General features: G+C 37.9%; 4 protein-coding genes across 5 annotated transcripts; 2 read left to right on the forward strand and 2 right to left on the reverse strand.

The window, feature by feature from the left end:
* The first annotated feature begins 348 nt into the window (after positions 1–348).
* On the forward strand, positions 349–10,796 carry LOC113712827 (uncharacterized). The gene is made up of 11 exons (XM_072069229.1): positions 349–532; positions 609–5,606; positions 6,177–6,366; positions 6,478–6,628; positions 6,733–6,826; positions 7,049–7,123; positions 8,627–8,714; positions 8,896–9,166; positions 9,264–9,306; positions 9,375–9,478; positions 10,127–10,796. Exons 2-11 carry the CDS (start codon positions 632–634, stop codon positions 10,610–10,612), a joined length of 6,477 nt encoding a protein of 2,158 aa, XP_071925330.1. The 5' UTR covers positions 349–532; positions 609–631; the 3' UTR covers positions 10,613–10,796.
* A 663-nt stretch (positions 10,797–11,459) lies between these two features.
* Positions 11,460–14,125, forward strand: LOC113715165 (NAD(P)H-quinone oxidoreductase subunit M, chloroplastic). Its single transcript, XM_027239397.2, has 3 exons — positions 11,460–12,075; positions 13,364–13,554; positions 13,893–14,125. Exons 1-2 carry the CDS (start codon positions 11,611–11,613, stop codon positions 13,547–13,549), a joined length of 651 nt encoding a protein of 216 aa, XP_027095198.1. The 5' UTR covers positions 11,460–11,610; the 3' UTR covers positions 13,550–13,554; positions 13,893–14,125.
* Positions 14,126–15,472: 1,347 nt separating this feature from the next.
* LOC113715164 (transcription termination factor MTEF18, mitochondrial-like) lies at positions 15,473–17,697 on the reverse strand. Its single transcript, XM_072069180.1, has one exon. The coding sequence runs from the start codon at positions 17,353–17,355 to the stop codon at positions 15,574–15,576; it is 1,782 nt and encodes a 593-aa protein (XP_071925281.1). The 5' UTR covers positions 17,356–17,697; the 3' UTR covers positions 15,473–15,573.
* Positions 17,698–20,241: 2,544 nt separating this feature from the next.
* On the reverse strand, positions 20,242–24,609 carry LOC113714411 (uncharacterized). 2 transcript variants are annotated; one of them, XM_027238229.2, is made up of 5 exons: positions 24,454–24,609; positions 22,906–23,923; positions 22,564–22,795; positions 21,594–21,673; positions 20,242–20,559 (listed from the first exon to the last, which is right to left on the reverse strand). In XM_027238229.2, exons 2-5 carry the CDS (start codon positions 23,920–23,922, stop codon positions 20,500–20,502), a joined length of 1,389 nt encoding a protein of 462 aa, XP_027094030.1. In that variant the 5' UTR covers position 23,923; positions 24,454–24,609; the 3' UTR covers positions 20,242–20,499. The 2 variants fall into 2 exon arrangements, with proteins under 2 accessions (XP_027094030.1, XP_071925680.1); XM_072069579.1 differs by having other exon boundaries at positions 22,906–23,935.
* Between the last annotated feature and the right edge of the window lie 204 nt (positions 24,610–24,813).

A 24,813-nucleotide genomic window follows, 5' to 3' on the forward strand; every position in this document is an offset into this window, starting at 1 on the left:
ACGGGGCCCGACTAATCCCCTGCAGCCCGGGTCTGACGTCCCAATCCGACTCGAACACGTTAAGTGCGCGGAGGAATCCAGCGGAGCGGAGACTCGAACTTGTGATTTCAAGATTCACTGGTAAGAGGTGCTGCCGGTGGATCATTAACGCTGGGCTCATTAACGCTGGGCTCGCGTCATGATACAAACGTCCTAAATGTACTTTAAATTGGATACATTGAGAACATATACAAACGTGCTAAATCTACTTTAAATTCAAAACTTTAAGAAACTCTAAACATTAAGGACCAAAACTGCGTTACATCGTGTGAATTTATTTGTATTGCGCAACTTTGGAAGACTGTTGTGGTGTTTTTGTTTGTACTTTTGACTTTGATTTTGCCACTCCTCAATGGCACAAACAAAAGCCTTTGGAACAAAGAAAGCGATCGCAAAACACAAAGGCAAAGCCCACCAGATTTGAATACTTCAAAATTCATTCAACTCCGGCGATTAGACCCGCCTTCTGAAGTCCAGATCAAGCCACCCAAAGGTAAGGTCCCATTTTTTCTTCATACAATTCCAAAGGAAACACGCACTGACACACCCTCGAAAACACACACTAACAGATACAGAGATTGTTGGTATTGTTATGGAGGTCCCTCCATTCCACCACCACAGGTACGTTCCTCCTCCCTCAAATTTTTCTGAAAGCCCTAATTTTTACCACCATCCCCAATCCCACCACCGTCTTCCTCCGCCGGCACAGCAGCAGCACCACCAACACCACCAGCAGCCGCCACCCCTCCCTCACCTTCCACCACCTTCAGCGCCGCAGCATCACCGACCACACCTCCGTCCTCAACTCCCTCCCCCTCCCCCTCTCCCTCTCCCTCTCCCTCCCCCTCCCCAGTCCCAATTCTCATTCCGCCCCCGCCACCATGCGATTGACCCTGTTCCCTCCCCCTCCCCGGGCCCTGCTCCCTCCGGCCAATTTTCCAACTTCATTCCGCCCCATCTTCTCAACCAACCAGCTCGCCCGCCTTTATCCCCTCGTAGGGTTCCATCTAAGCACCAGTACGACCACCGTCATCGAAACCCAAGCTTTTACAATGAGAATTCTCGATTTTCTGACCCTTGGCTGGACTTGCCTCCGCCGGCTAGGGCTCCGGTTGAGCCTGACTTCCGTTACCAGCCGCAGCAGCAGCGCCGGCCTCTTTCCCCTCTTCCGCCCCGAACTGATAGTTATGTAATGAGTGATTTTGATGGTAGTGCTAGATATAGGGATGATGGGATCTCTGAGGGGTTTAGAAATGCTGCTAATCCAGAAATTCCTCTGTGGGGTGAGTGGAAAGAGAGAGATTTTGAAGTAGTCGATGATGGGAATGATTACCGGTATCATAGCGGTCATCCTGGGTTCGAGAGGAATATTAGTCCTGGCTTTGAAAGGGGTATTGATAGAATCAACAGGGATATTGTAGCTGCTGATTCTCGAGACATTTGTATCAGCCAGAGCCCATCTAGAAATTTTTCCTTGAATGTAGGAAATTATGAGTCGTATAATGATAGAGCGGACGATCTTAGATGGGCTTATTCCCGGTTAGAGAATGACCATGAGTATGTTGAGGATGATAGGGTTTCATTAGCCTCTTATGGTGTGCGGCGGGAGTTATTTGATAGTTGCTATGATGATGACGATAGGTTGAGTAGTGATAGGGTTGAAGAAGAGCTGTACAGTAGGTCTCTCAGGAAGAAACAAGTGCAGAAAAAGAGCGCTTTGCTTAGGATTCAGTTAGGAAAGGGTAACAACAGAAACAATAACAGGAATAAAAGCCATGATAATAGCCGTTATTCGAGGGCTTATTATGATGACTCAAAATTGAGTTTCGGTGGTAGCTTCAAGGGGAAAGAAAAAGATGATTTTGTACATCCGGATTGGAAAACAGAGGGGCAGAGAGAGAACAGCCCTGTGGAGCTGGATGTTTCATTTAAATCAAATGCACTTGTTGCCAAGGCTATAAAGGCCACTTCAAGCCCTGTGGCTGAGCCGGATAAGAGTTTAGCACCTAGAAATAGGAAGCTCAAGAAAATTAATCCCAATGATGGCCAAGGAATTAAAATGAGTGAGAATTCGGTTAAAGCTGCAAGTTTTGCCAATGAGTTTGATGCTTCATCTTTTTCTGACAAGGATCATAAGGAGTCATCGGATAAGATTATTTCTTTCAAACCTGACACTTCTACAGGCGGTTTGGATTCTCGGTTGAGTTCTGACAAATGTGGTAAAGGATCAGCAGAGAAGGTTATTGTGGTTAAAACTGACAACTCTGCACCTGGGCTGGATTTTCCTTCAGGTTCAGGCAAAGATCTGGGAGTGTTGACCGAGGAAACATCAGTGTGTGATTGTAGGACAGATGTTGTTGAAGAAAACAACGCAGGTAATGAATCTTTGACGTTGGGATGTTCTGATCAGGGTGTTAAACGTGTTGCACCTGATGGAGTACTTTTGCAAAGAGCTAGAAAGAGGAAGACCGTTAGAGTTTCTATTCAAAATGAGACTACTAATGTTGACAATTCTTCTACAAGCAGTCAGTCTGCAGCCTCTGATCTGGATGAGGGTGTTACGCTTTTGAGAGAGAGTATTTCTTCTGCTGGAATGGATGCAATGAATGATGTTCTTTCGCCATCTCTTACAAATGATCTTGCTGTTGAGGAAGTAAATAATTCTTCAGAAAATGTAGTTTCTGATATAAAGGAAGATGGTGTTGGCATCAGTTCTAGTCAGAAAATTCCATCTCAATTTTCCGCTTTGCTGTCTGTATCATTGAATCCTGGGGATGCTGATTTACATGGGGGTTCCAGGAATGAAGATAAAGTGGTTGATAATGAACTTTTTGGGTTGAATTCTGACAAAGATCTAGTTGAATCACAAAATACATCTGTTCCTTCTTGTATGGGTGATCCAGATGTTGCTGATGAGCTTCCTTGTTTGAATGGATCTTTACTGGTTGAAAATGATCTTCTTAGAAAGGACACTCTGTCAGTCCACAGCAATGCTAGCTTGTCAACTTTGAAGGAGAATGAGGTTCATGATGGTCAGATGGATGCATCTACCTCAACCCACAATGCATTTAGTGCTTCAACTTTATGTAAAAGTCCAGGAAGTATGCCTATCGCACATAAGGGGTATATAGATACTGGTTCTGAGGAGTTTGTCCCACTTCAGGTCAATGTATCGCATGAGAATGACAATGATAGAGATTCTCCTCATCCAAATCTATTGGTTAATGATGTTGGAATTCTTAGTCCATCAAAGATTGAGAAACCAACTACCCGTGAAGTTGCTGAAAATCATGATTTGTATGATAATAGTTTGAATTGCCCTGCATCATCTAAAAGCTTCTTTTCAGATCCTTTACGGAAAAGTGCTACTTCTGATACCTGCTTATTGGAGGATAGTGGCAAGCAGTCAATTGCTGGCAGTGCTACAGCATTACCTTTGAATGCTCCTCGTGAAAGATCTCCAAGGTTGACGGTTTCTCATTCACCGAAGGTCGGGAGGAAGAGGAAGGCTAGAGATGATCAACTGGGTATTCATGATAAACTGACTAGTGAAGCAGATGGGTTTATTGGTAGTGCTCTAGATGATGGCAATAGAAACTCAACTCTCTGGGTGGCAAAGAATCTTGTTTCTGCAGAGGAGGAAATTGGTCTGGGAAATGGATCTAATAGTGTGGAAACAGGCTGTCCAGATGAAGGCCCTCCAGAGTTTAATCCTTCTGTTCAAGGTGGGAAGAAGAGAAGGGGTTTTTCTTTAACATTGACCTCTCGGGTACTTTCTGAAATCAGCCAAGACCCTAAAGATGCAACTCAACCAGAATGTTTGTCTGATGCTGAAGAACATACTATTCAACCAGAAGACAGAGTTGATCTTTCTAGCTCATGTGATACTGCTTTTGCTGGTGTGACACCTTATTCGGAGGCATCAGTCATTTTGTTGGGAGAGGATGTAACTGCTGGGGAATCATATCAGTCACCTGGAGGTGGCACTAAGGGGCATTCTGCAATACTTGAAAATGAGATACCTTCACCAGCAAAGTTAGAAGCTGATAAAAATGATAATGCTCCTTCGACTCTTCGTGCTTCTGCCCTTCAAATTGCTGATGATACGCTTAGCGGAAGTGGTGAGGGAAATTTTATTAGGTCTGATATGAATAAGAAGCAATGTTTTGGAGATGCTGATCATGCAAATCACTTGATTTTAGAAGAAACTATGGGTGCTCGTGGCAATACATCTTTATGCTCTGATTTAGGTGGTGTCTCTGCTAGTAGTTCTACTGATAGACAGATGGACTCTGTTCCTGATACATTGTCCTGTATGGGTTCTCCTGAAGATGTGATTTCTAGTATGAGCACAGGTATGTTGAATGATGGTATGCAACTTAGCAACTTATCAGAAATTATTGAGGGGAAGGATTCAATATCTAACAAGAATCCTATTTCTGGGGGTGACATGGTCCCACTTTCACTAAAGCCACCTTCACATACTTCAAAAACAGGCACAAAATTAGTTGATGCAGTTCCTCTGGATCTAGCTGTAGATATTAAAGCTGCCTCACTGTTATCTCGGAAAACTTTTAAAGTAACTCAGGATTCAAATCCTTTTCCGAAGAAATCAAGTTTGACAACGAATATGCCAAACTCATCTTTCATTGGTAATTTTTCTGGTCCTGCATCTATCAAGTACCCCTCTGCAGCAAAAGTATCTCCATTCAACCATGTTGCAAGACCACGAACATGGCATCGAACTTTTAGCTCTTCTCCTTCTGTTGTGGGACAAAAACCACGTGGAAACTGCATTCAACCACAGACTAATAATAAGAAAGAGGTTGCTAAGGTTCAAAGCTCTTATGTTCGTCGGGGAAACAGTCTTGTTAGGAAGCCATCTCCAGTTGTTGCTACCCCCCGAGTAGTAAAGGCTTCCACATCCTCTATTGAACACTTGGATTCTGGTATCCATGATGTGTTGAAGGGTGGAGGATCTGAGAATATAACTAGGGTTGTTGACCCACCAGGCGCTGCATCATTGGATGCATCCAATGCTTGTCCAGTGAGGCCAAAAACCCCGCCACTAATAAGTAGCGTAAAATTATTGGATTGCCTGACTCCCAACCCAGGGGATTTGACTTTCTCACTCCTGGCCAATCTGCCAATAAATAAGTGTCCTTTTGAAACTCCTTGCAAATCTGCAGAGCACATGAATACGGGGAGGTCTTCTCAGGATGGAGTGAAATCTTCTTTTAATGGTTGTCATACTGGAGTAGGGAAAGATTCGGATTGCCAGAATAATGCAGATGAAAGCAGTAATGGGAAGAAGATACTATATGTCAAGAGAAAGTCAAATCAGTTGGTTGCAGCTTCTGATTCGGAAGATATATCTCTCCATAGTGCAGAGAAGACCCAAGTGTTATCATCTGGTGGCTACTATAAGAGGAGGAAAAATCAGCTGATCAGGACATCATTGGAAGAAGGTGTAAGGCAAAGGGTCGTCCCGGATAAGATCTTAAGCTTGCAGCAGCAGGATGCTCAGAAGAATATTCAGACTAGGTGTTCTAATAAGAGGCTGCCTGGTAAAGATGCTAATCAAGAACTCAATTTCATTGTGGTCTTTTAAGTTCATTTGACCACAAATACATATATTTTACTTTTCTGTGCAGACACTTTTTTTTTCCCTTTCGTCGTGTATTCGTGTGGCTATACAGATAGTCAACTGGTTTATGATGCTCTCACATTTACACAATCAGAACTACAATTCTGGTTGTCTGTTTCTATCACTGTGTGACATTGTGATAGCATTTCAATTGATGGTAGACATAGAAAGTTAAAACCCATTTGTTTTTTAATCACTGATCTTGGAAGGAATAATAATGAACAAGAAAATAATGGAAGTCAAGGTGCTTTTTGATTAATGTGTTAATTTGTTATCAGCATAAGTGATGTTTTCAGCAGAGTGAAGTTGGGATTGTGTGTTTAACATTGCCATCTTCTTGGTGGCTTTCTTGGATTTGTTAGATTATCGTGCCTAAATTTCTTCTTCTTCTTCTTCTTCTTCTTTTTATGAACTTCAAATTGCTCCTTTTAAAATTCATGATTGATTGGGACAGCAGGTAAAATATGGTTACCTCTGTTAACACTTGCAGGGTTTATGAAGAAAAAGTTTTCTCTGGTTTGGACACTGTGCGGTACAATGTCATCAAGGAAAGATGGTAGTTCAGAGAGATGGCAGAGGGTGCTGCCATCCTTATTTCCTTGGAGAAGGGCTACATACTGGACCAATTTCATGCACAGTTTGAGTTCCATTCCAATTGACAGTGCGGCTTCTACAGTTGGGTATGTCTCTCATCTTATCCAGTTTCTGCTGCTCCTGCTGTTGGGTTAGATTTTTTTTTCTTTACAGTTACGGGCAATAAAATGGATGAGTTCTTTTGTTTCTTCCTTCAGCCAGAAACTGCTGCTATCAAGAAAGAGGGATGCAATCTATAAAAAATCAATTAGTGGATTCTCTCTCCGAAGATCCAAGGTACTTAGTGTGGGTGGTCGTAGTTTGAAGTGGTCAAAATCCATTGAGAGGAACTCCAGAAAAGCTAATGAGGTTTGTTCATGTGAACTCATTTAACTCTTGAAACGTGAGTTTTTAATTAAAACATTAGCAATTTTGGTTTTCATTTTTCCCCCTTAATTATTTGTTCTTTGTAGGATGCTACACTAGCAGTTGTTGCGGCTGAGAAGAGGAAAAGAGCACGAAATGGTGCTGTTCTTACTCTGTCTAAGAGCAGAAATTATGTTTCTCGTAAGTCAGTGTATAGTGTAAAGCTATGCCCAGGTAGGCCAGTCAGCAATCCTGGTCCTGGCAAACTTATATTTGTTAATACTCTTGGTAACCCCTTTGGATTTAGTTGATAACTGTTATTTTTGCTCGCTCATCCTGCCTTATCTAGAATTCCTTCTTTGTTGGAGTCTTTTACTCAGTAGACCCAGGTTGTTTGTTAATTTCTTCTCCTGTAACTTACAGGCGAGCGGATATTCCGAGTTGGTTCAGAGAGATATAGAATGGACCCGACCAGGAAGACGTTACAAAGGATCTCAGGTTGCTTGTTCTGATTTCACTTGAAGAGCTTATTTTTTGTTCTTGTTTCTTCTTTCTATTTTTTTCAGTAGTATGTATTTATCTATTGATTTCTTAGGTTAATGGTTCATTTTAGTTAGAAGTGCAATCTTCGTACCTTATAGTGCCTTCACCACTTGGTTTCACTGGGCAATTTCCTAAATCAAGACAGAAGAAGAAATGCACAGTTCTGGTGACTTGATCTTTGAATTTTTTTGGTTTTGGAGGTGGATGTTCTAAAGCACTCTGTTGAATGTGAAATTATGGATAACCATATTTGAAGGGTTGAATCTTAAGACCCCACGTCTTTGGTGTTTTATGACACTTTTGGATGCCTGGTGTGACTTCATCTAGTTCGATATAAATTTGAGACTGAAGTAAGAGATAATATGATATTGAAATATATCTTGGACAACAATGGGCCAATGGAGATCAGTTGAGCCTAATGTGTTGCTATGCTTTTTTATGCTCCACCAATGCCTGTGGTTCAAGCTCTTGCTTAGCCGGAAATGGTGTTTTCTATTGTTTCTCTTGGGTATATGGTTTCTACAAAGCTTTCAACTTATGCCAATGTTGAAGCATGATCTTTTTAGGTTCTGCACCTGATGAATATGTATGCAGAATATATCTTTGGATTTATATGTGTGAAAGAAAATAGACTTCAGAAGACTGCAGAAATGAGGGAAGAAGGAAAGAGAGAGAGGGCTTCACTCTAAGAGAGAGATGGAGTTCATTTGTCAATACTACATTAGCATTTTGGTCGGACCTGAAGCTATGACAACTGAATTTCATTGGAAACAAGACTTGAAGTAAAGATCTTAAGATTTAAGTAAGCTTCAAGGCTAAGCAAACACAACAAATAAGAAAGCTAGAAGCTAAAAGTTAGGGGAGGTGCAATTTGACTTACTTATTTACCTGAAAGCTGGCTCAAGAAAGTACTAGCATTTGAGTTTAGCCTTGTTGGCCACCAAAACTTCTACATGGCTGTTACCTGATTCTAACAGAACTACCTTGGCCTACAGCCAACTCAAAATAAAAAAAAAGACCTAAATGTTTGATCTAGATCAGCTGCAAACTGAAAATTTTTTCCCCCAAAACATAAGTTTCTTTCATATTATTTTCCAAGCCTTCCCATCCTGCATCCCAAGTGCTTACGACAGGTATCCTCTGATTTAACTCTGTTCTTTGCTCTAATGTAGCTGAACTGGGGGACAGGAGATGGGAGAGGGGGGGAAGGGGGGCTTGAATATCATGATGATGTAGAGTCTTGAGATGTGTCTCCTTTCTTGAGTAGCATAGTTCTAGAAAGCTACGGTGTATTTTCATGGTTCCAGCCGTTCACTTTGGGTCTATATGCAGTTTAGAAAAATGCGTGGTCCTCTTTATTGTTTGAATACTTTGATCGTCTTCTGCTCTGCTATAATGTTTAAGATCTTTAACCTGCCCTCATGACTCTCCTTCCTATCTCCTTCACCTTTGTTGCAGATGAGCGACCTTCATACTCAGATGACACGACTGAAAACAAAAGAAAGAAGTTTTACGTTCCAAGGAGATTACTAATTGGCAGTGATGAGTAAGTCCAATAACTAGTTGTTATATTCACTGATGTCAAATTTATTTTTGGGGACTGATGTTTTAACATGGAAAGTAAGGGAAAGAAATAAGATACGTTGATTACCTATGACTTACCTTGAACTGTACTTCAGCTTTTGAAAAAGGGGTATTTTATTTATTATGCTGAATATATGTTGTAGATACATTCGAATTGGAAATGGTAATCAGTTAGTTAGAGATCCAAAGAGAAGAATTCGAATATTGGCAAATGAGAAAGTTCGTTGGAGTCTGCACACTGCTAGATTGCGATTGGCTAGAAAGAAAAAGTACTGTCAGTTTTTTACAAGATTTGGGAAATGTAACAAGGATGATAAAAAATGTCCTTACATCCACGATCCCTCGAAAATTGCTGTCTGCACTAAATTTTTGAATGGCTCTTGCTCCAATCCTGATTGCAAGTTGACTCATCAGGTATGTTGCCTTGTAATTGCTTTGTATGATTTGCGGTAGTCTTGCAATCTATTGCTGTTTCCACCACCTTTGCATATTTTATTGATTATGCATGTAGGTCATTCCTGAGCGGATGCAAGATTGCTCCTATTTTCTGCAAGGTGAATATTCTTCTTCTTTTAGTTTAACGACTTATGACTCGCACAGCTCTAACTCATTTTTTTGACAGGATTGTGCTCTAATGAAAGTTGTCCATATAGACATGTTAATGTGAACCCAAATTCCCCTATTTGTGAAGGTTTTCTAAGGGGTTATTGTGCTGATGGCAATGAGGTATTTGGTTTCAGTGTTCAACTGTATGAATTTATTCATATTATCTGTGAAGCCTATTTTTGATTTTTTCTTTTATGAACCTCTCTCTCTTTCTCTCTCTCTACACAAAAAATTCATTTTTGATTCTAGGTGTTGTAATTTCCACCTTTTCTCACGTTCGGAAATAGTTGGACATTCCACTGAATTATTTACAACAGAAACACCTTTTTTTTGCTCGTTTCTAAATTCCAGCATTAGATATATTCTTATTTTATAAAAACAATAGGTTGATTGTATTGAACATAATTCTTTCTAATGTTAAGGTAATTCGAATAGAAGTTTCTTTGGACCAGAAAATATCGTGCACTGCTTATTTTGCAAGTTCTTTATGATCTAAATCATGTTTAATGCTGCATAGGATTTTAAGTTATTGCGACATTTCACTCTGCATGAATTGCAAAACGAGAATGTGTTTTACAAGTTCAAAATTCTGGCTCTGCCTCTCTCTCTCTGCCCCTCACAGAAGCACACGTACACAACATACGCATGCATATTCACATGCACATGCACCTGCACCCACCCTGGCATATCCACATGCACCCCGCATCACATGCAAGCAGTTTGCTGACCCTCAACCTGGGGAAATCGATTATGAATTTATATTTGCAGTGCCAGAAGAAACACACATATGTATGTCCTGCATTTGAAGCTACAGGAGATTGTCCGCAAGGTCCTAAGTGCAAGCTTCACCATCCCAAAAAGAAACGGAAGGGAATGAAAAGGAAAGCTGCAGGTGTTCAGAAAAATGCGCGAGGACGCTATTTTGGAGCTAAGCCTCCAGATATCGCAGTCTCAAAAGCAGCTGTTTCTGAAATAATATCTGGAAAGGGTGATGACATTTTTGCTCAGGATGGAAAGTTCAGTGATTATATTAGCTTAGATGTTAGCATTGAAGAAATGGAACGAAGTTTCGAGCTGAGAAGCGAGCCGACTTACTACAATGAAGAACCTTCACACATTGAAGAAGCCGAGGTCGATGAACTGATAAAACCTGTCCGCATAATGAACAAAAATTTAATCATGGCTTCATCTCCTGCAGTTAATAGTTCAAGTGATATGACCACCAGCTATGTTTCGGAGGAGTCTCTGTTGTAGGTGAGGTAGGAGTATTAGGTGATTCACATTTTTGTGCTATTGCAGGATTATGTTTTATGTGACTAGTTCCTTGATAGTCTTTTTAGTCATGTATAGGTTTATACTTCATAGAGGATAAATGATGTTGTATAATTACAGGAAAGTGTACAGAATAGCTCAGTAATGAAATTGAGATTTTAATTGATGACTTTGTGTTGGTGATTTATGGCTTAGGTGTTTTTTTTTTAAGGAAAAATGCACTTGCCTATTTTGCCAGCCATTCTTGCCAGTGACTTTGCAGTTGGCAGGAGAATGACTTGGCTTGTACCCCGTTCAATTCTGAAGTGTTTCAAGTGACCCCTATATTTCTGTCAGATAAGGGTAAAGAAGAAAGGCAAAGAAAGCCCCAGAAAGGTACTGCTGTGGGGAACATGGTTTCGAGTGAAATTTGTCATAAATTGTTGTCGAATCACCATTCACTATTGGAATTTATTTGGCAGTTTTACGTGATTAAAAGTACAAATTGAACTGAGAAAAGAAATTACTAATAGTGCAAAGGCCAGTATCTAAAAAACCCTGCAGTTTTCATCTCTCCAATGTGCCATGCAATTAGCGAATCTATACCAATTTAAAATACTACTATACAACCAGAAAAACAGGCTTGAAATTTTGACCTCAGGACATTTTTACTTCGTGACAAGAAACCCGCAGAATTTCTGACCGTTGGTTACATATAAAGATTATATTATGGTATAAGCTCAGTCGAAATCCAGAGGACTTGACAAAGTTGCAAGAAAAAGACAGCAACAATAACTTGAATGAAAAAGACAATATAATTTGAGGGGCTCCAAAAAATGCATTCTCCTTATCAGACACGTTTCTGAGCACAAAGCTACGGAGTGCTGCTGAGAACAAGAAAGCTTATCCATCCAAATTTACAGTAATAAATGGATATGAAAAAAAAGGCATTCTTCTAGGGAATTCAAAAGGGCTTCTTGAAAATTTCGAACTGCTGAGAAATGATTCTGTCAGCTATGGCAGCTGCTGCTACTTCTCAAATGGCTTCAACAAACTTGTCCATGCTGCACTTTAAAGGAGGGGGAAAGAGGGATTTAAGAAAGAGGAAGGTTTTGACAGTTTCAGCTCAAGAAGTTGATGTTCAAGAGGACGTGAAGGTAGAAAAGGAAGAAGAAAAGGAGAAACAGAAACAGCAGCAAACTCTAAAGCAGCCAAGACCAGTTGAACCACAAATGAACGTGAAAAGCAAGAACATGGCCAGAGAATATGGTGGACAATGGCTTAGCTCTGCAACAAGACATGTTAGGATCTATGCAGCTTATGTTGACCCTGAAACTAGTGAATTTGATCAAACACAGATGGACAAACTCACTCTTATTCTTGATCCTACTGATGAGTTCGTTTGGACTGATGATACTTGTAATCAAGTTTACTCTTATTTCCAAGAACTTGTGGATCATTACGAGGTAACTTCCCTTTTTTTTTTTTACTTTGCTTAATTATTTAATTCATGGAACAGGAACTTGCTTTTCCTTTCTTTTTTCCAATTTTTGTCATGTTGGCTCAATTAGGATGATTAGTACTATAGCAGGTCTTAAATTATGTTTATATTGTTTTCTGGACCATCTGTCCTAGGCATCACAATTTGGAAGCATAATGTGATTCTTTTTATGTTTTCTTGGTATTGAACTATAATTGATGTCATTTACAACTATATAATTTATCTTGCAAGATTCTCACATGCATCTCATTAGTTGTACTAGAAGTGGGACAAATTGAGGAACCGAAAGAAGAGATGGTCAATCTGATTCCCAACCATAATCTTTTTGATCCAGGGTTAAACATTCAATCATATTTAAGAATTATGCATCAATGATCCATTGTTTCTTTATTTTATAAACATATTAAACAATTAAACTCCCATAGAGAGACCGGAATTTCCTTTCTTTGCCCATCTCCTCCCTTCAAGTAAGCCAATAACACAATAAAAAGGATAAAAAAAAATCAAAAAAGTCCCATGTGATAAACCTAATATACCAAAAAACCTCATGTGGTTTCAAAATGTACAATACAATACCTCAGAACTAAATTGTAAAGGTGACAGAATCCGTTAAATTTAACGAAAATGACTTATTGAAACTTTAAAAAAAATTATACCTAATTTTTAACAAATATACATGTTCTACCCCTTAGTTCTCAATTTTCTTTCTCTAGAGAATAAAGCAAATGATTTTATTGAACTGTCTTTTACTTAATTATATCAGGACATTTTTGTTATTTCGTCAATTTCCATTAAGTTTAACGGATTCCGTTACCTTTATAATTTAGTTCAAAGTATGAGATCTCATGTTGTACGTTTTGAAACCACGGAAGGATTTTCTGTATATTATGTTTACCATAGGAGGCTTTTTTGTTTTTTACCCCAGTAAAAATGAACTTTAACAGATTACACCATTTGCACTTTCTCCTTCCCTCTTTCTGCCACTCAGAAAAGTTCCCACAGAATAGGAGAAACGCTGATAGAAAAGGAGGAAAAGAAAGTGTTTAGTTATAATCAGCTCAAACAAAGATAGAACAAGATCAATCAAGTAGTACTTGATTAGATTAACAGACCCAACTTCAAACACTACCTTCTGGTCAGGCAGTTGGCTTTTACTTGTGCTTGCCCGAGAGAGCTAAGGATTCTTTTCAATGCTCTTCACAGTTATACTTCACTATAAACTGATGCTAAGAACTGACAATATCATGGTACAGGGTGCTGAACTAACGGAATATACGCTTCGTCTGATTGGTTCAGACATAGAGCACTTCATACGGAAGCTACTGTATAAAGGAGAAATACAGTACAACATGAATGCAAATGTGCTCAACTTCAGCATGGGGAAACCACGAATTGGCTTTAACTACAAGGATGGACAAATTCAAGATGTAAACTTGTAAACGAGGTAAAAGAATTCACCCCCTGGCCCTCCTTCACCCTCTTCCCCACCCAACTGAAACCCGAAAAAGCATAATAGAAAGAAATGAACCATAGGAAGGTTTGTGATTCCATCATATTTACTAAAATTCTTGTTAGTTTTTTTGTTCCAAACAAATGGTAGTTGTATATGCAGCAATGCTTGAGAGCCCCTATTTCAATAAACTATTAATTAAAAAATCACAGGGTGCTCAAAATATTGCCCCACAAAATGGTCATCCAATGATTTCAAAACTAAGATAATTCATATTCCTGAAATATGAAGACATCCAATTGCCAGAACATTGAGCAGGCTTCTGGCTGCAGGACAAGACATGCCTGATCTGACCAAGGTTTAAGAGCTCCTTCCTGAGTCAGATTCTGTGGCAACAGACACCAGATGCTACAGAAGTAGATGAAATTGTAAGACAGAGACAACATATGATGCAAATAAAAGCAGGGCCTTTTGTAATACTATTGGTGCTGATCCAAGATGCAGAAGTCAGATCATCATTTTTTTCTAGGATCCCATGGCAAAGAAAGGTAACTAATTATTTCAATCAGAATTAGTGGTCATGTTTACTAATTAGGGTAACCATTTATTGACAGTTCAAGCAGCCAGACAAGCAATTCCCCTCCACCCTTGCCAAACACTAACACCAAGTCCTCCTCCCTAAACAAGAAAGGGTTAAAAAAACGAGAATGCAACTGATCATTTATGGAATTGCAATACAAGTTAGGCGCAAGTGGTAAAACAATGCATTTGCCTGGTAGTATGCAATATTTCTCATTCCACCTCTCAAATTAAGGCAACCAACAATTTACAAGGTACCATTTCATCTGTTAAAGAGTTGAACGTCTTTTACTTGTTAAAAATTCCTTACATTATCCAAGTAACCAGTATTATTGATGAGAAAACATCACATTATGACAGCTCAATACAATTCAATCGCATATCATATGAAAGAAACCTGGTAACAACCATCTAATACTCCCAACTTTGTCAAGCAGACATTTATATAAAAACAGGAAATTAGGAGAGCTACCTGGATATATATATATATGCATAAACCTGCTTGGCTACAGGAGTCATATAGAAGTCAGGAGCCTTGTACAAGTAGAATATATGGTTTTGTAGGGAAATAAAATGCAGCTACAATTATAACTGGAAAAAGACACAAGAAAACTAAAAGAAAAAAGGCAAAAATACAGTATCTTTAAGGTTTTGCATCTAAAGAAGCATCTGTTTCTTCAATGCTATTGGCAGGTCGGATTCACATCTAAAAGGGCTCCACAAGTTATCTATTAGGATCACAAACTGCGCCAACATGATATACTGGCAACTTGTAATGTAGTATCAGGATCACAAACCTCACCAGCATGAAGTATTTCCAAGCAATTAAAAGAAAAACAAAATGACCAGCCAAATTGAAAATCCAAGATTTATTAACAGGAAGCACCCATCAAGAACCAACACCAGACAAAGTTGACGGAAACTTGAAAATTAAGAACACAGTCCTAAACAAAATGAAAAGTTGAACCCAGAACATAAATACCAACATTAGGGAATTTTCATGGGAACTTGGAAAGTTTCAAACTGAGTCCTATAGGTAGTACCATTTCTAATTCAACTTAGCAACAAGAGCATATAGAAAAAGACAAGGAATTTTACAAAAATGGAATTTTACATCTGATTCCTGCGTTTGACAAGGCAGCAACCGGTGATTCTGCTGAAGAACAGCATACAGTGACTAACCACCTCAATGGATGGATTATTGGAACAAGATATAGCAGGTTACTAAAGGAAGTTGTATACACACACACAAGTTGTATATTTAAGTGACTTGAAAAAGAAAGGAAATGAATAAACAATTGAACAGAGCTTCAACATTTTTTAGGCACAGGCATAAAATTTGACTAGATTTTATTAAAGATGCATGTTTATAATTCTACACTTACGAGCCCCTTAGGTCAAAAATGGGATGCCACAAATACAATGAACTTTGATCTAGCTTGACAATGATGACTTTTTTAAACTTTCCCATTTCAATGGACCTTCTGGATGTACATCAACAAAATATTTTGTAAAGCGTGCCTCTGAACAAGCAAGAAGTGTGCTTGGAGATATCATGGACTTTACAGCACCTCTTTCTTTCAGCCACAAATACATATTAAATCTCCGGTTAATTCTCCCTATATCATAGCAGAGATATGTGGGAAATGCTGCAACGGACTCAATAGGGTATCCTAAACTTATCAAATAGGCAATTTTTTTCTCAAGCACATCTTTGGACTGATTTAAAGCTGTAGGAGCTTGCCTGATCATATCTACTACAACATTGGAGTCCAATCCAGCTTGCACCAAGCAATCAAACCTCTCCTGTAACTGATCTCCCCTGCCCCGGAACTTCTTTAATGCTTTTCCCATCTCATCTGAGTTTTCGATATAACCTAATTTCAACAGAAATGCAGTTTTCTGCAACATTTTGCCCGGATTCTTGGCCCGTATCTGCTCAATGCTACTGATATTTGATTTAAAAGCCAAAGCAAAAAACTTTGAGGGGTTTTCACTCATAACTTGAAGTAACTTCTGCCTGTCACCATTTAAACTTCTCAACACAGTCTTTGGCCCTTTTAAAGAATGTGAAGCCAAAAGTTGAATGTGGGTACGTAGAAATTTTGCAATATGATCCGTTTCCATTCCTATTTCAAACAGGAAATACAATGCTTTCCAAACATTTTTGGCACATTTTGGTGATAGAATCTCCGGATTTTCCAACAACAAAAGATAGACCTCATTCATCTTAAGGCCCAATTTGAGTAACCGACCAAACAATACATATATCTGCTTCCCTGAACCTTCAAGCAGAAATGCAGGATTTTTCCTAATCAAATCCCCAATCTGCATATCACCAAAACCAACTTCAACAAGAAAAGTCATTGTGTCAAGCATCCTGTTCCAACTGTAACTGTGTCTGCTGGAGAGATAACCCCCAATCCAGTCCCTTTGAAACCCCAGTTCTGTCAGCTTATTAAGAACGTCAACAAGTTCCTTGTTCACATCACCAACCAAAATTGAAGGACAAGAAGTAACCAACTTTATCACGGTAGGTTTACTAAGACCTAAATCCTCATAAGCCCTCAACTTGGTATTTAACCTTCCAAACTCATATCCAAAAATTTCAGCTGCTTCCTTGTAGATCTTCCCTATCTCCACACGAGGAATACCATAATCACAAAGAACATGAAAATTATCAAGAAGCATATGATCATCAGCCAGAAATATCAAGTTGGCTGGAAGGAAAAGTGAAAGTTCAGTTGGTCTCAATCCCAAGCTCTCTAAAAATGGTTCAAACTCATTTATGGGATAATATCTCAATAACTTGGACAATGCCCTCGAAACATCCTGCTCATTTTCCACCTTCATTACCAAATTTTCAACAAAATGAGGCGAATTCTTACTAATATGCTCTGCATCCATATAAGTGAATCCTCTAGTATAGTGCAAGTACTCAAAAAGTGCAGCCTGTGCATCACTCCTCGCAACCCGCGAAATTTTAATCACAGAACTAGAAATGGGCAACGGAGATTCAACCAGTGCAACTTTTGGACAACGAACTGGTCCAGAACTATGGAAGCACTTAAATTGAATCCTTGTTAAAGAAAGAAAAAACGGAGTATGGCTCTGTAAAGCTAATCTTTTTTCAGTGATTGGGGGAAACTTTAACAGGTTATTGAGCTGGGAAATCATACTTTCAGGCACTCTTTTGCTGATTTTGAGAATTAGCATCCCAAACGATACAAACTACAATGCTTATAAACTCTCCAAAAAGTTAATACCATAACAAATTGCTCTGTGATGGGAAGCGATAAAGTATAAAGTCTACCAAGAATAGCAAGAGAAACCCACCTCAGAAAAGACTGAAGGGAAGCAACTCCGGGACTTGGGCGGCCGGATAAATGGCAGGAAGCGCTTCCTGTACTTCGGCGGCCGGAAAGATTGCAGAGACAGAGAAAGAGGCGACGGCGAGCGTCTGAGTAAGTTTTTGTGGGTCTGGGGCCTGGCAGACATAAGTAAAGGAGCTCGATCTTGTTGGGTTTGGAATTTGGGTATTTCCTGGTTGACCCAGCCCAAGCTATTTCTTGACATTTTGAGGGAAAAGCTCAATATATTTCTTTGAATAATGTTTAAGAAAAATGGGTTAATTAGGATATTGTAGATGAACTTATAGATGTAATTTGTACTTTGTGGTGTCCTTTTCCTTTTCTGCTTTTGAAGATATTTTAGCGTGAATCTTTAATGCAATGTTAATAAAATATTTTGACCGTTGATGTCGAATTCAAAAAGTTAGTTTCGATCTGCGAACTAATTCTAAGGTCAATTCTAATACTTTTTTATTAATTGGCTAGTTCATTGTAATTTTAAAAAATTAACTGTTTCTCATGTCCATATAAATCACGACAATATATCAAAATTAACTGTTTCTACAATGCTTGTAACTATAAAAAAAAAAAAAAAAATCTACACTATAAAATCTTTCTTGCAATTCAAGAATGTAAAGATATTCCTGCTCTTCTTCTCTTTTTCTCCTTTCAATCTGTTTATACAAATTTTTAGTTTATATGTATATGGAAATATATATTATTATGAATTTTACCATAAAATTCTTTTTTTTTTCAGGAAAATTAAAATCTCTTTATTTGGAATATTACGTGAAGAAGTGGAACTTTAACTTCTTTTCAGTTAACTCACAAGATATTGCCGAAAATGAATAATCATTCTCAAGGTAAAAGGTAAAAGACCTTTAAGATTGGAGCAGTTTTGCATAAGCATTATTCGTTTTACTAGTTAGGACTTTTAGAAGCTTTTGATTTTGAAAACTGAAGTCCAAATGCAACTAGGATCAAGCTTTGTTAGAGTACGTGTCTTGAATGGAAATATGTTCAAAAATAAAAACTATTTACACCAAAAACAATGCTAGGAGAGGCTTCATGTTCATAACGCTTGACATATTGTTCTACCTATCAGAATGTTCCTATAATTTTCTCAACTCCATGACATTTAAAGGCATTTGAAGTAAAAATTAGGGTTCCGTTCGGATTAGCTGTTTTTTAGAGTGTTTTTTAAAAATTTTACTGTAGCAGAGTTTTAGAGTATATTTTGGAATATTTAAGAGTAGAAGAGTTTTTAGAATATATTTTGAGATATTTTTTTAAATTTTAAAAAAATTTAAACTAATTTTTAGATTACCTTTTAGAGTACTTTTTAAAAATTTTTATTGTATTTGAAAAACACGCCCATCCTTAACAACTAATTAAGAATAAAAGGCAGTTGTAGCAGCATCATGAAGATTGTATCTATGTATCATATAAACTTTGATTGAGGCAATTCAGCTCCAAACATTTTCAAGGTCAATCATAATTTTCCCAGCACACAAAAGAACTATACAGGGGTCATTATGAGCTAACAAATTTCCCCCTTGCTTCACAATTCAATTCATTGAACTGCAACATTCTCATTTTCTTTTATATTTAGCCATTTTGGTCATGGTTCTATTCTACTGTAGGTCCTATATTATGTTTACATGCTTTATCTCTGATTCCTCGACCATCTGTTTTGGGCATTACAATTTGGAAAAATAATGTGGCTTAAAAAAATGATGTTTACCAAGCATTTACACTCCCAAGTTGTATTTATAGCTATATCTATACCATATATAAAAGTGCCTTTAATGATTTATCGATGGGTGTTTTTTTTTTTTTTTTTTTTATAGTTTTCTCAAATGTCTATATCTTAAGTGGAATTGCAAATAACTAGTGGAGTCTGGACATGTTGCAGCAGACCACTCCAATCAAATTTGAAATAATAGCTTGAAACACATGCCAACCTCAGGAAATGTTCTCACAAAGAGAAAGAAGGAAAAGAAAGAAAATGTTCAGTAGAAGCTCAAATGCATCAAGAATGACATTAGAAGCTCACTCCAAGTGCTTTGACTATCTTAAGAAATGCAAATTTCAACCACTACTTTTTGGTCAGGCAGTTCTTCCCCACACATCATATAGAAAATTGTCTGCTTTTACTTTTGGATAGATTGAATGACTACTCCCTTCATAGCATTTTTCCAGTTATACTTCAGTATAGACTGATGAAAGAACTGGCAATATCATGGAAAAGGATGCTATACTGACAAAATGCATGCTTCATCTTGTTGGTTCAGGCATACAGCACTTAATCAGGAATCTGTTTCGTAAAGGAGAAATACAACACAGCATGAAAGCAAGGGTGCTCAACTTCAGCAAGGGAAAACGATGAATTAGCTTTAACTACAAGGATGGCCAAATTCAAGATGTAAACTTGGAAAAAGGCAAAAACAACTGCAACCAACGCATGCCCAAGTGAATGATTCCATTCATCGGAACAGGGTGCTACACTGACGGACTATGCATTTCACTTGATTGGTTCAGAAGCAGAGCACTTCATAAGGAATCTACTTCATGAAGGAAAAACACAACATAGCATGAATGCAAGGATGCTCAACCTCAGCATGCCAAAACCATGAATTGACCTTAACTAACTACACAAGGGTCGCCAAATTCAAGATGTAAACTTGAAAATAGTAAAAACAACTGCACCCTCCAAAACACAAAAAACACAAAGCAAAGAACTAAAAGAAGGTTTTAAATTTCATCACATCCAATATCATTCCACACATTTGCTTCAAATCTTGTTTTGTTTGTTCCTAACAAACAATAGTTGGGCTTAGGGGTAGCAACATTTGAGAGCCCCATGCAAAACCAATAACCAATTCAAAAATCATAGAGTGCTTAAGATTATGCCCTACAAAAAGGTCATGCAGTGCTCCCACCACTATGTTAATTTATATTCCCGAAATATGCAATAGCCCAAGTGCCAAAACATCAAGCAAGCTTGTAGCTATAGGGCAAGACATGATGCATCCGTCCAAGGTCTGAATGCTCCTTCCTGAGTTAGATTCTGTGGCAACACCTACCAAATGTTTGATCAGAAGATGCCACCACAAGTATATGAAATTGTAACTGTAGGACAAGATAAGATGCGTAAAAACCAAGACTTATGGTATTTTAGTGATGCTGATCCAAGATGCACAAGTGGGATCATTATTGCTTCTAGGAAGCCACAGCAAAGAATGGTGACTAATTACTTCAATCAAAATAAATAGCCATGTTCATGTACTTGAACCATTTATTGATGCTGCCAAACAAGCAACTCCTCTCGACAATGCCTTTGCAAAACCATAACACCAAATTCTCCTCCCCCAACAAAAAGAGGGTGGAAAACCCAAGAGAATGCAACTGAACATAGATGAAATTGCAAATTAGGCCCAAGGTGCTACTACCATGAGATGATTTCCCCGAGTAATACTCTCGTCTTTTTCAAATAATAGAAACCTAAAATGGACAATCAGATTGACTAAAAAGAACAAAAAGTTGCCAATCCTACTAGTGATGGATTATTATTCTCCTTTCTTGATAACTATTGAAATATGTGGAATGCTACATTCTTGTGATGATAATGAGAGTAAGATTCTGGCTTTCATATTTCTCATGGTATAAATGAAAGCAGGCCAAAATAGAATGTGAAAAGAACAACATCATTTTATCCATTGGTAAGATGCAGTCAGCTAAGGAAGGACTAAGGAGATAGTAAAGGATATTCATGTTGAAAATCCACCAAGGCAGATACAACAATAGAATAACATATATGCAGAGTATTAATCTTCAAACACAATAAGTATATATTTAAGTAAAGAAAAATTTTACTTCTTACCTTCTAAAAATCTGGTAGGCAGTGCATTTTGAAAGTTTAAAACCTTCTTTCAGAAGTATAGTTCATAGGAACTACCTATCATATTATCAAATACTTCTAGTGCCATTTAACAGGAATATTGACAATTTGTCAAGAGAGATAGAAAAACTAAGAAAAAAGATACGACTATTTTTTCATGAATAAGTGCAAAAAGAGTGAACAATGAGCCAATAGCCACTTGCCTGTAACCAAAAGAAGAACCCGCGTAACAAATTTAACTCTTCATGGGCAGTTTTAGCCGCTTGAAGCTTCCTTTTAAGATCTGCAAGATAATACAAAGATTAATTGATTGCTTTCTCTCTTGAAAAAGTTACTATTTTATGACTCATCCATTTTAGAAAAATTTGCACGAGTATGTCACTTATCTAGGTGATAAGTATAGCCTGAAATTGTAAGACAACACAGTAAAGAAACGTTAGCTAGCCAAAAGCCAGCAAGAAATTTGAGACAAAAAGGGAATAATAACAGAGCAGGTAGCTGGTTTGATCTTTCTGCCTATACTTGAGACAAAGCTAGATGACGATCCTTATTGAAGGAGTTAATACATGTTGATTCCAAAGAATCAGTTGACAACTTTATATCCCTTACAACTGTTTCTCCTTTCTTTCTATTTTTAAAATTTCCCCTTTGTGGTGGTGACAATGGTTTAGTTCAAGCAAGGTTTATAAAATCTTGTCTCCCTCGAACTTAGAGAAAGCATATGCAAGAGTTCCAACTAACATATAGCAATTACCAAAACGATGCTTGAAAAATACAATCATGTTCAAATGTACGAAGATTTGAGACTCCCACTCTGCAAATGTCAACATGTTATTGTGGCAAATGTGCAAAGGTTTACCACATGATATGTAACTAAAAAAACAAGCGAATAATACTTTAGGTTTCTAATGCTCCTATTGCCTCGACTGAAAAATGTCATTTAATGATGACAATTTAAAAGAGGGTTAAAGCTAATAAAGCAGAATATTCACATAAAAAATTTACAAATTTAATTTAATGACATGTCTAATCGACTTATGTGACAAATATATAATATTCATATTACAAACACTCATCAGAACAAAAACAACATGACAGCATTTGTAACAAAACTTAATATCGTTAAATGTAAAAGGATATCGAGCGTAGAGCACTGGAAGATAGTTCAATTACCATAGAAGTGATCAAGATATGATTTTCCCTCTTTATTTATTAAAATGGTCTGTTCCCTCCCATTACGCAAGTCCAGATTGCGTGCCATTGGCTTTCGAGCTAAGATATCTTGTGAAAGTTTTTTGTGTTCCATTGAGTCATAGGGCTTTCTTAAAATCCTCTTCACTTGTTCTCTGAATGAGGAATGCCTGGTTGGAGTGCCAACATAATGGCAGCTATCATCTCCAATCACCTTAATTATTTGCAGAAAAATTGTTGCAAGGTCATAATTACGAAAATCATGCCATTAATTCGGAGAATTAAAATTAAAGAAGGGCAAGATGGTAGAAGAGTTGCATGTACGCTAGCATCAGATCCTCCAGCATCTGCATCGAGCTGAGTTCTTTCTTTCTTCAGGGAATATGTCCTATTATTTGTTTCGACATTTGGTAGAAGCTCATCATTCTCATATATTACGGGCCATGCATTTTCGTATTTCAGAACCATATTTTTACCATCAATGCTTAAATGATTCTTGTAACTCTGATAATCTTCATCACATTCATGATCATTCTTTTTCTCTACATTTGCCGTGGCTTCCAACTTCCCTCTTCTGGTGACCTTCCTTGAATTTTTCAAGATTCGAGACTTTCCCTTTTCACCTTGCACATTAGTCTTGCATTTCCTGTTAGATGAAGAGGTGCCTTCATTACCAACTTCTTCAACCAAGCATGCCTGATTCTTGATAGGATTAGAATGAATAGGTTCAGAGCTCGTATAATCCTCAACCACAAACTGCCTCCTTTGTCTTTTAGTAGTACTACTAAATACTAGTAGAGAATCCAGTTTAGAACCACTTAAAGAATTAGACTTATCATCGTCAACATATCCCTCTACCATAGCCTTCATTTTCCTCTGGTTGCCTAAGTCCAACCCATCATCATAGCCCTCTTTCGCATCATATTTCAAAGGCTCATATATGCCATTTTTTTCATTCACTTCAATCACGAATGACTTTCCCTCTACTCTTAGACTATCCAGGAAAATCTTATAATGTGGATCCTCATATAGATCATCATCATTGACACCATTGTCACTGCTCTCATCATTTATCAGTGATGGTATTATATCACCTCTACCATTGTAGCCGTCATTTGTCAGTAATGGTATCACATCACCGGACAAAAATCGCCTAGAGTCTTCGTCTACGCCAGCCCCAAACTCATCAAAACTTTTCGACCCTTTCTTCAAGACATCAGATTTGCAATTCTTATACCCATGACGTTTAATGTTCCTACATTTTCTCTTGGAAGGCAAAACAGGGTTTCTGTCATCAACAGGGTTATGACCCATATCAACTTCTAACTCAGCAATTTTCATCCTGCATTAACATCTTTAGAAATGGTCAAGTTCTAAGCAAGAAGTTCTGCAAATAAGTGATCTTTAAAATTTCTTCACAAAAATTCCAGCAATAATGCCACATTTTAATATAAAAGTTTGGAATTTTCTTCACATTTATAAGTTAAATAACAAAAGCTTTGTTTCAAATATAAATTGATGACTCAAACACTTCGAGTAGGAGTTGACTCAGGTGAGTCATCACCAGGACTTGATAGGCCATTCTTGGAACGATGCCTACAAGTCGGGAGACTCTAGAATCAGGTGAAAACTCGCTTGGACTCTGGTAAGTTGACTCAGTGAGTCAAAAACGCAGCTGAACTATCCAAGTTGGCTTGTTCCAGCTCATCACCAAATAAAATATAAAATAAATAAATAAATCTATCCATCTGCTGACAATGACAATCCCCAATCCCAAACATCCCAAAAATAATAATTTAAAAAAAAATCCACCAGACAAAATCAACGTGAGAAAAACATACCAAAAATATTTTAAAAAATAATCGTCCTTACCAGTATGTAGACAAAACTTTGTCACCTTTAAACCCTTTGCCTTTGCAGAAACAACAGATTAATAATTGAGAATGGGGACCAAAGTTTCCTTCAGCAAAGAAGGAGAAGGTTAATCACAAAAGGAATGGGCGTTGAGGCGTTGTGTTAAAGAGCACGGGAAAGGATAGGATAGGGGAATTGGCCGTTTTTGGAGCACAATGGCATAGGCTTAAGTAGAAGGCTAAGTAGGCTACTTGATGGGGTTTGAAAATTTGGGTTGGTTAAAGTATATATTATATTGATATGAAATTATCTCTTCTCTCTCATCATCTATGGTAAAAGCATCCAAATCTATCTTTTTCAAAAATTTTGCTTGTTCAT

This window comes from Coffea arabica, chromosome 10c (assembly GCF_036785885.1).
Source record: "Coffea arabica cultivar ET-39 chromosome 10c, Coffea Arabica ET-39 HiFi, whole genome shotgun sequence".
NCBI classification, from domain to species: domain Eukaryota; kingdom Viridiplantae; phylum Streptophyta; class Magnoliopsida; order Gentianales; family Rubiaceae; genus Coffea; species Coffea arabica.

Bases quoted from the DNA above. Each gene is read 5' to 3' on its own strand.
- LOC113712827 (XM_072069229.1), top strand. From the start codon at position 632: ATGGAGGTCCCTCCATTCCACCACCACAGGTACGTTCCTCCTCCCTCA. The intron at 6,629-6,732 runs GTTTGTTCATGT...TGTTCTTTGTAG, and splicing joins ACTCCAGAAAAGCTAATGAG to GATGCTACACTAGCAGTTGT. The intron at 7,124-8,626 runs GTTGCTTGTTCT...CCTTTGTTGCAG, and splicing joins GACGTTACAAAGGATCTCAG to ATGAGCGACCTTCATACTCA.
- LOC113714411 (XM_027238229.2), bottom strand. From the start codon at position 23,922: ATGAAAATTGCTGAGTTAGAAGTTGATATGGGTCATAACCCTGTTGAT. The intron at 22,796-22,905 runs GTACATGCAACT...CAAATAATTAAG, and splicing joins CTGGAGGATCTGATGCTAGC to GTGATTGGAGATGATAGCTG. The intron at 21,674-22,563 runs GTAATTGAACTA...ATTATCTTGCAG, and splicing joins ATATCTTGATCACTTCTATG to ATCTTAAAAGGAAGCTTCAA.
- LOC113715164 (XM_072069180.1), bottom strand. From the start codon at position 17,355: ATGCTAATTCTCAAAATCAGCAAAAGAGTGCCTGAAAGTATGATTTCC.
- LOC113715165 (XM_027239397.2), top strand. From the start codon at position 11,611: ATGATTCTGTCAGCTATGGCAGCTGCTGCTACTTCTCAAATGGCTTCA. The intron at 12,076-13,363 runs GTAACTTCCCTT...ATCATGGTACAG, and splicing joins AACTTGTGGATCATTACGAG to GGTGCTGAACTAACGGAATA.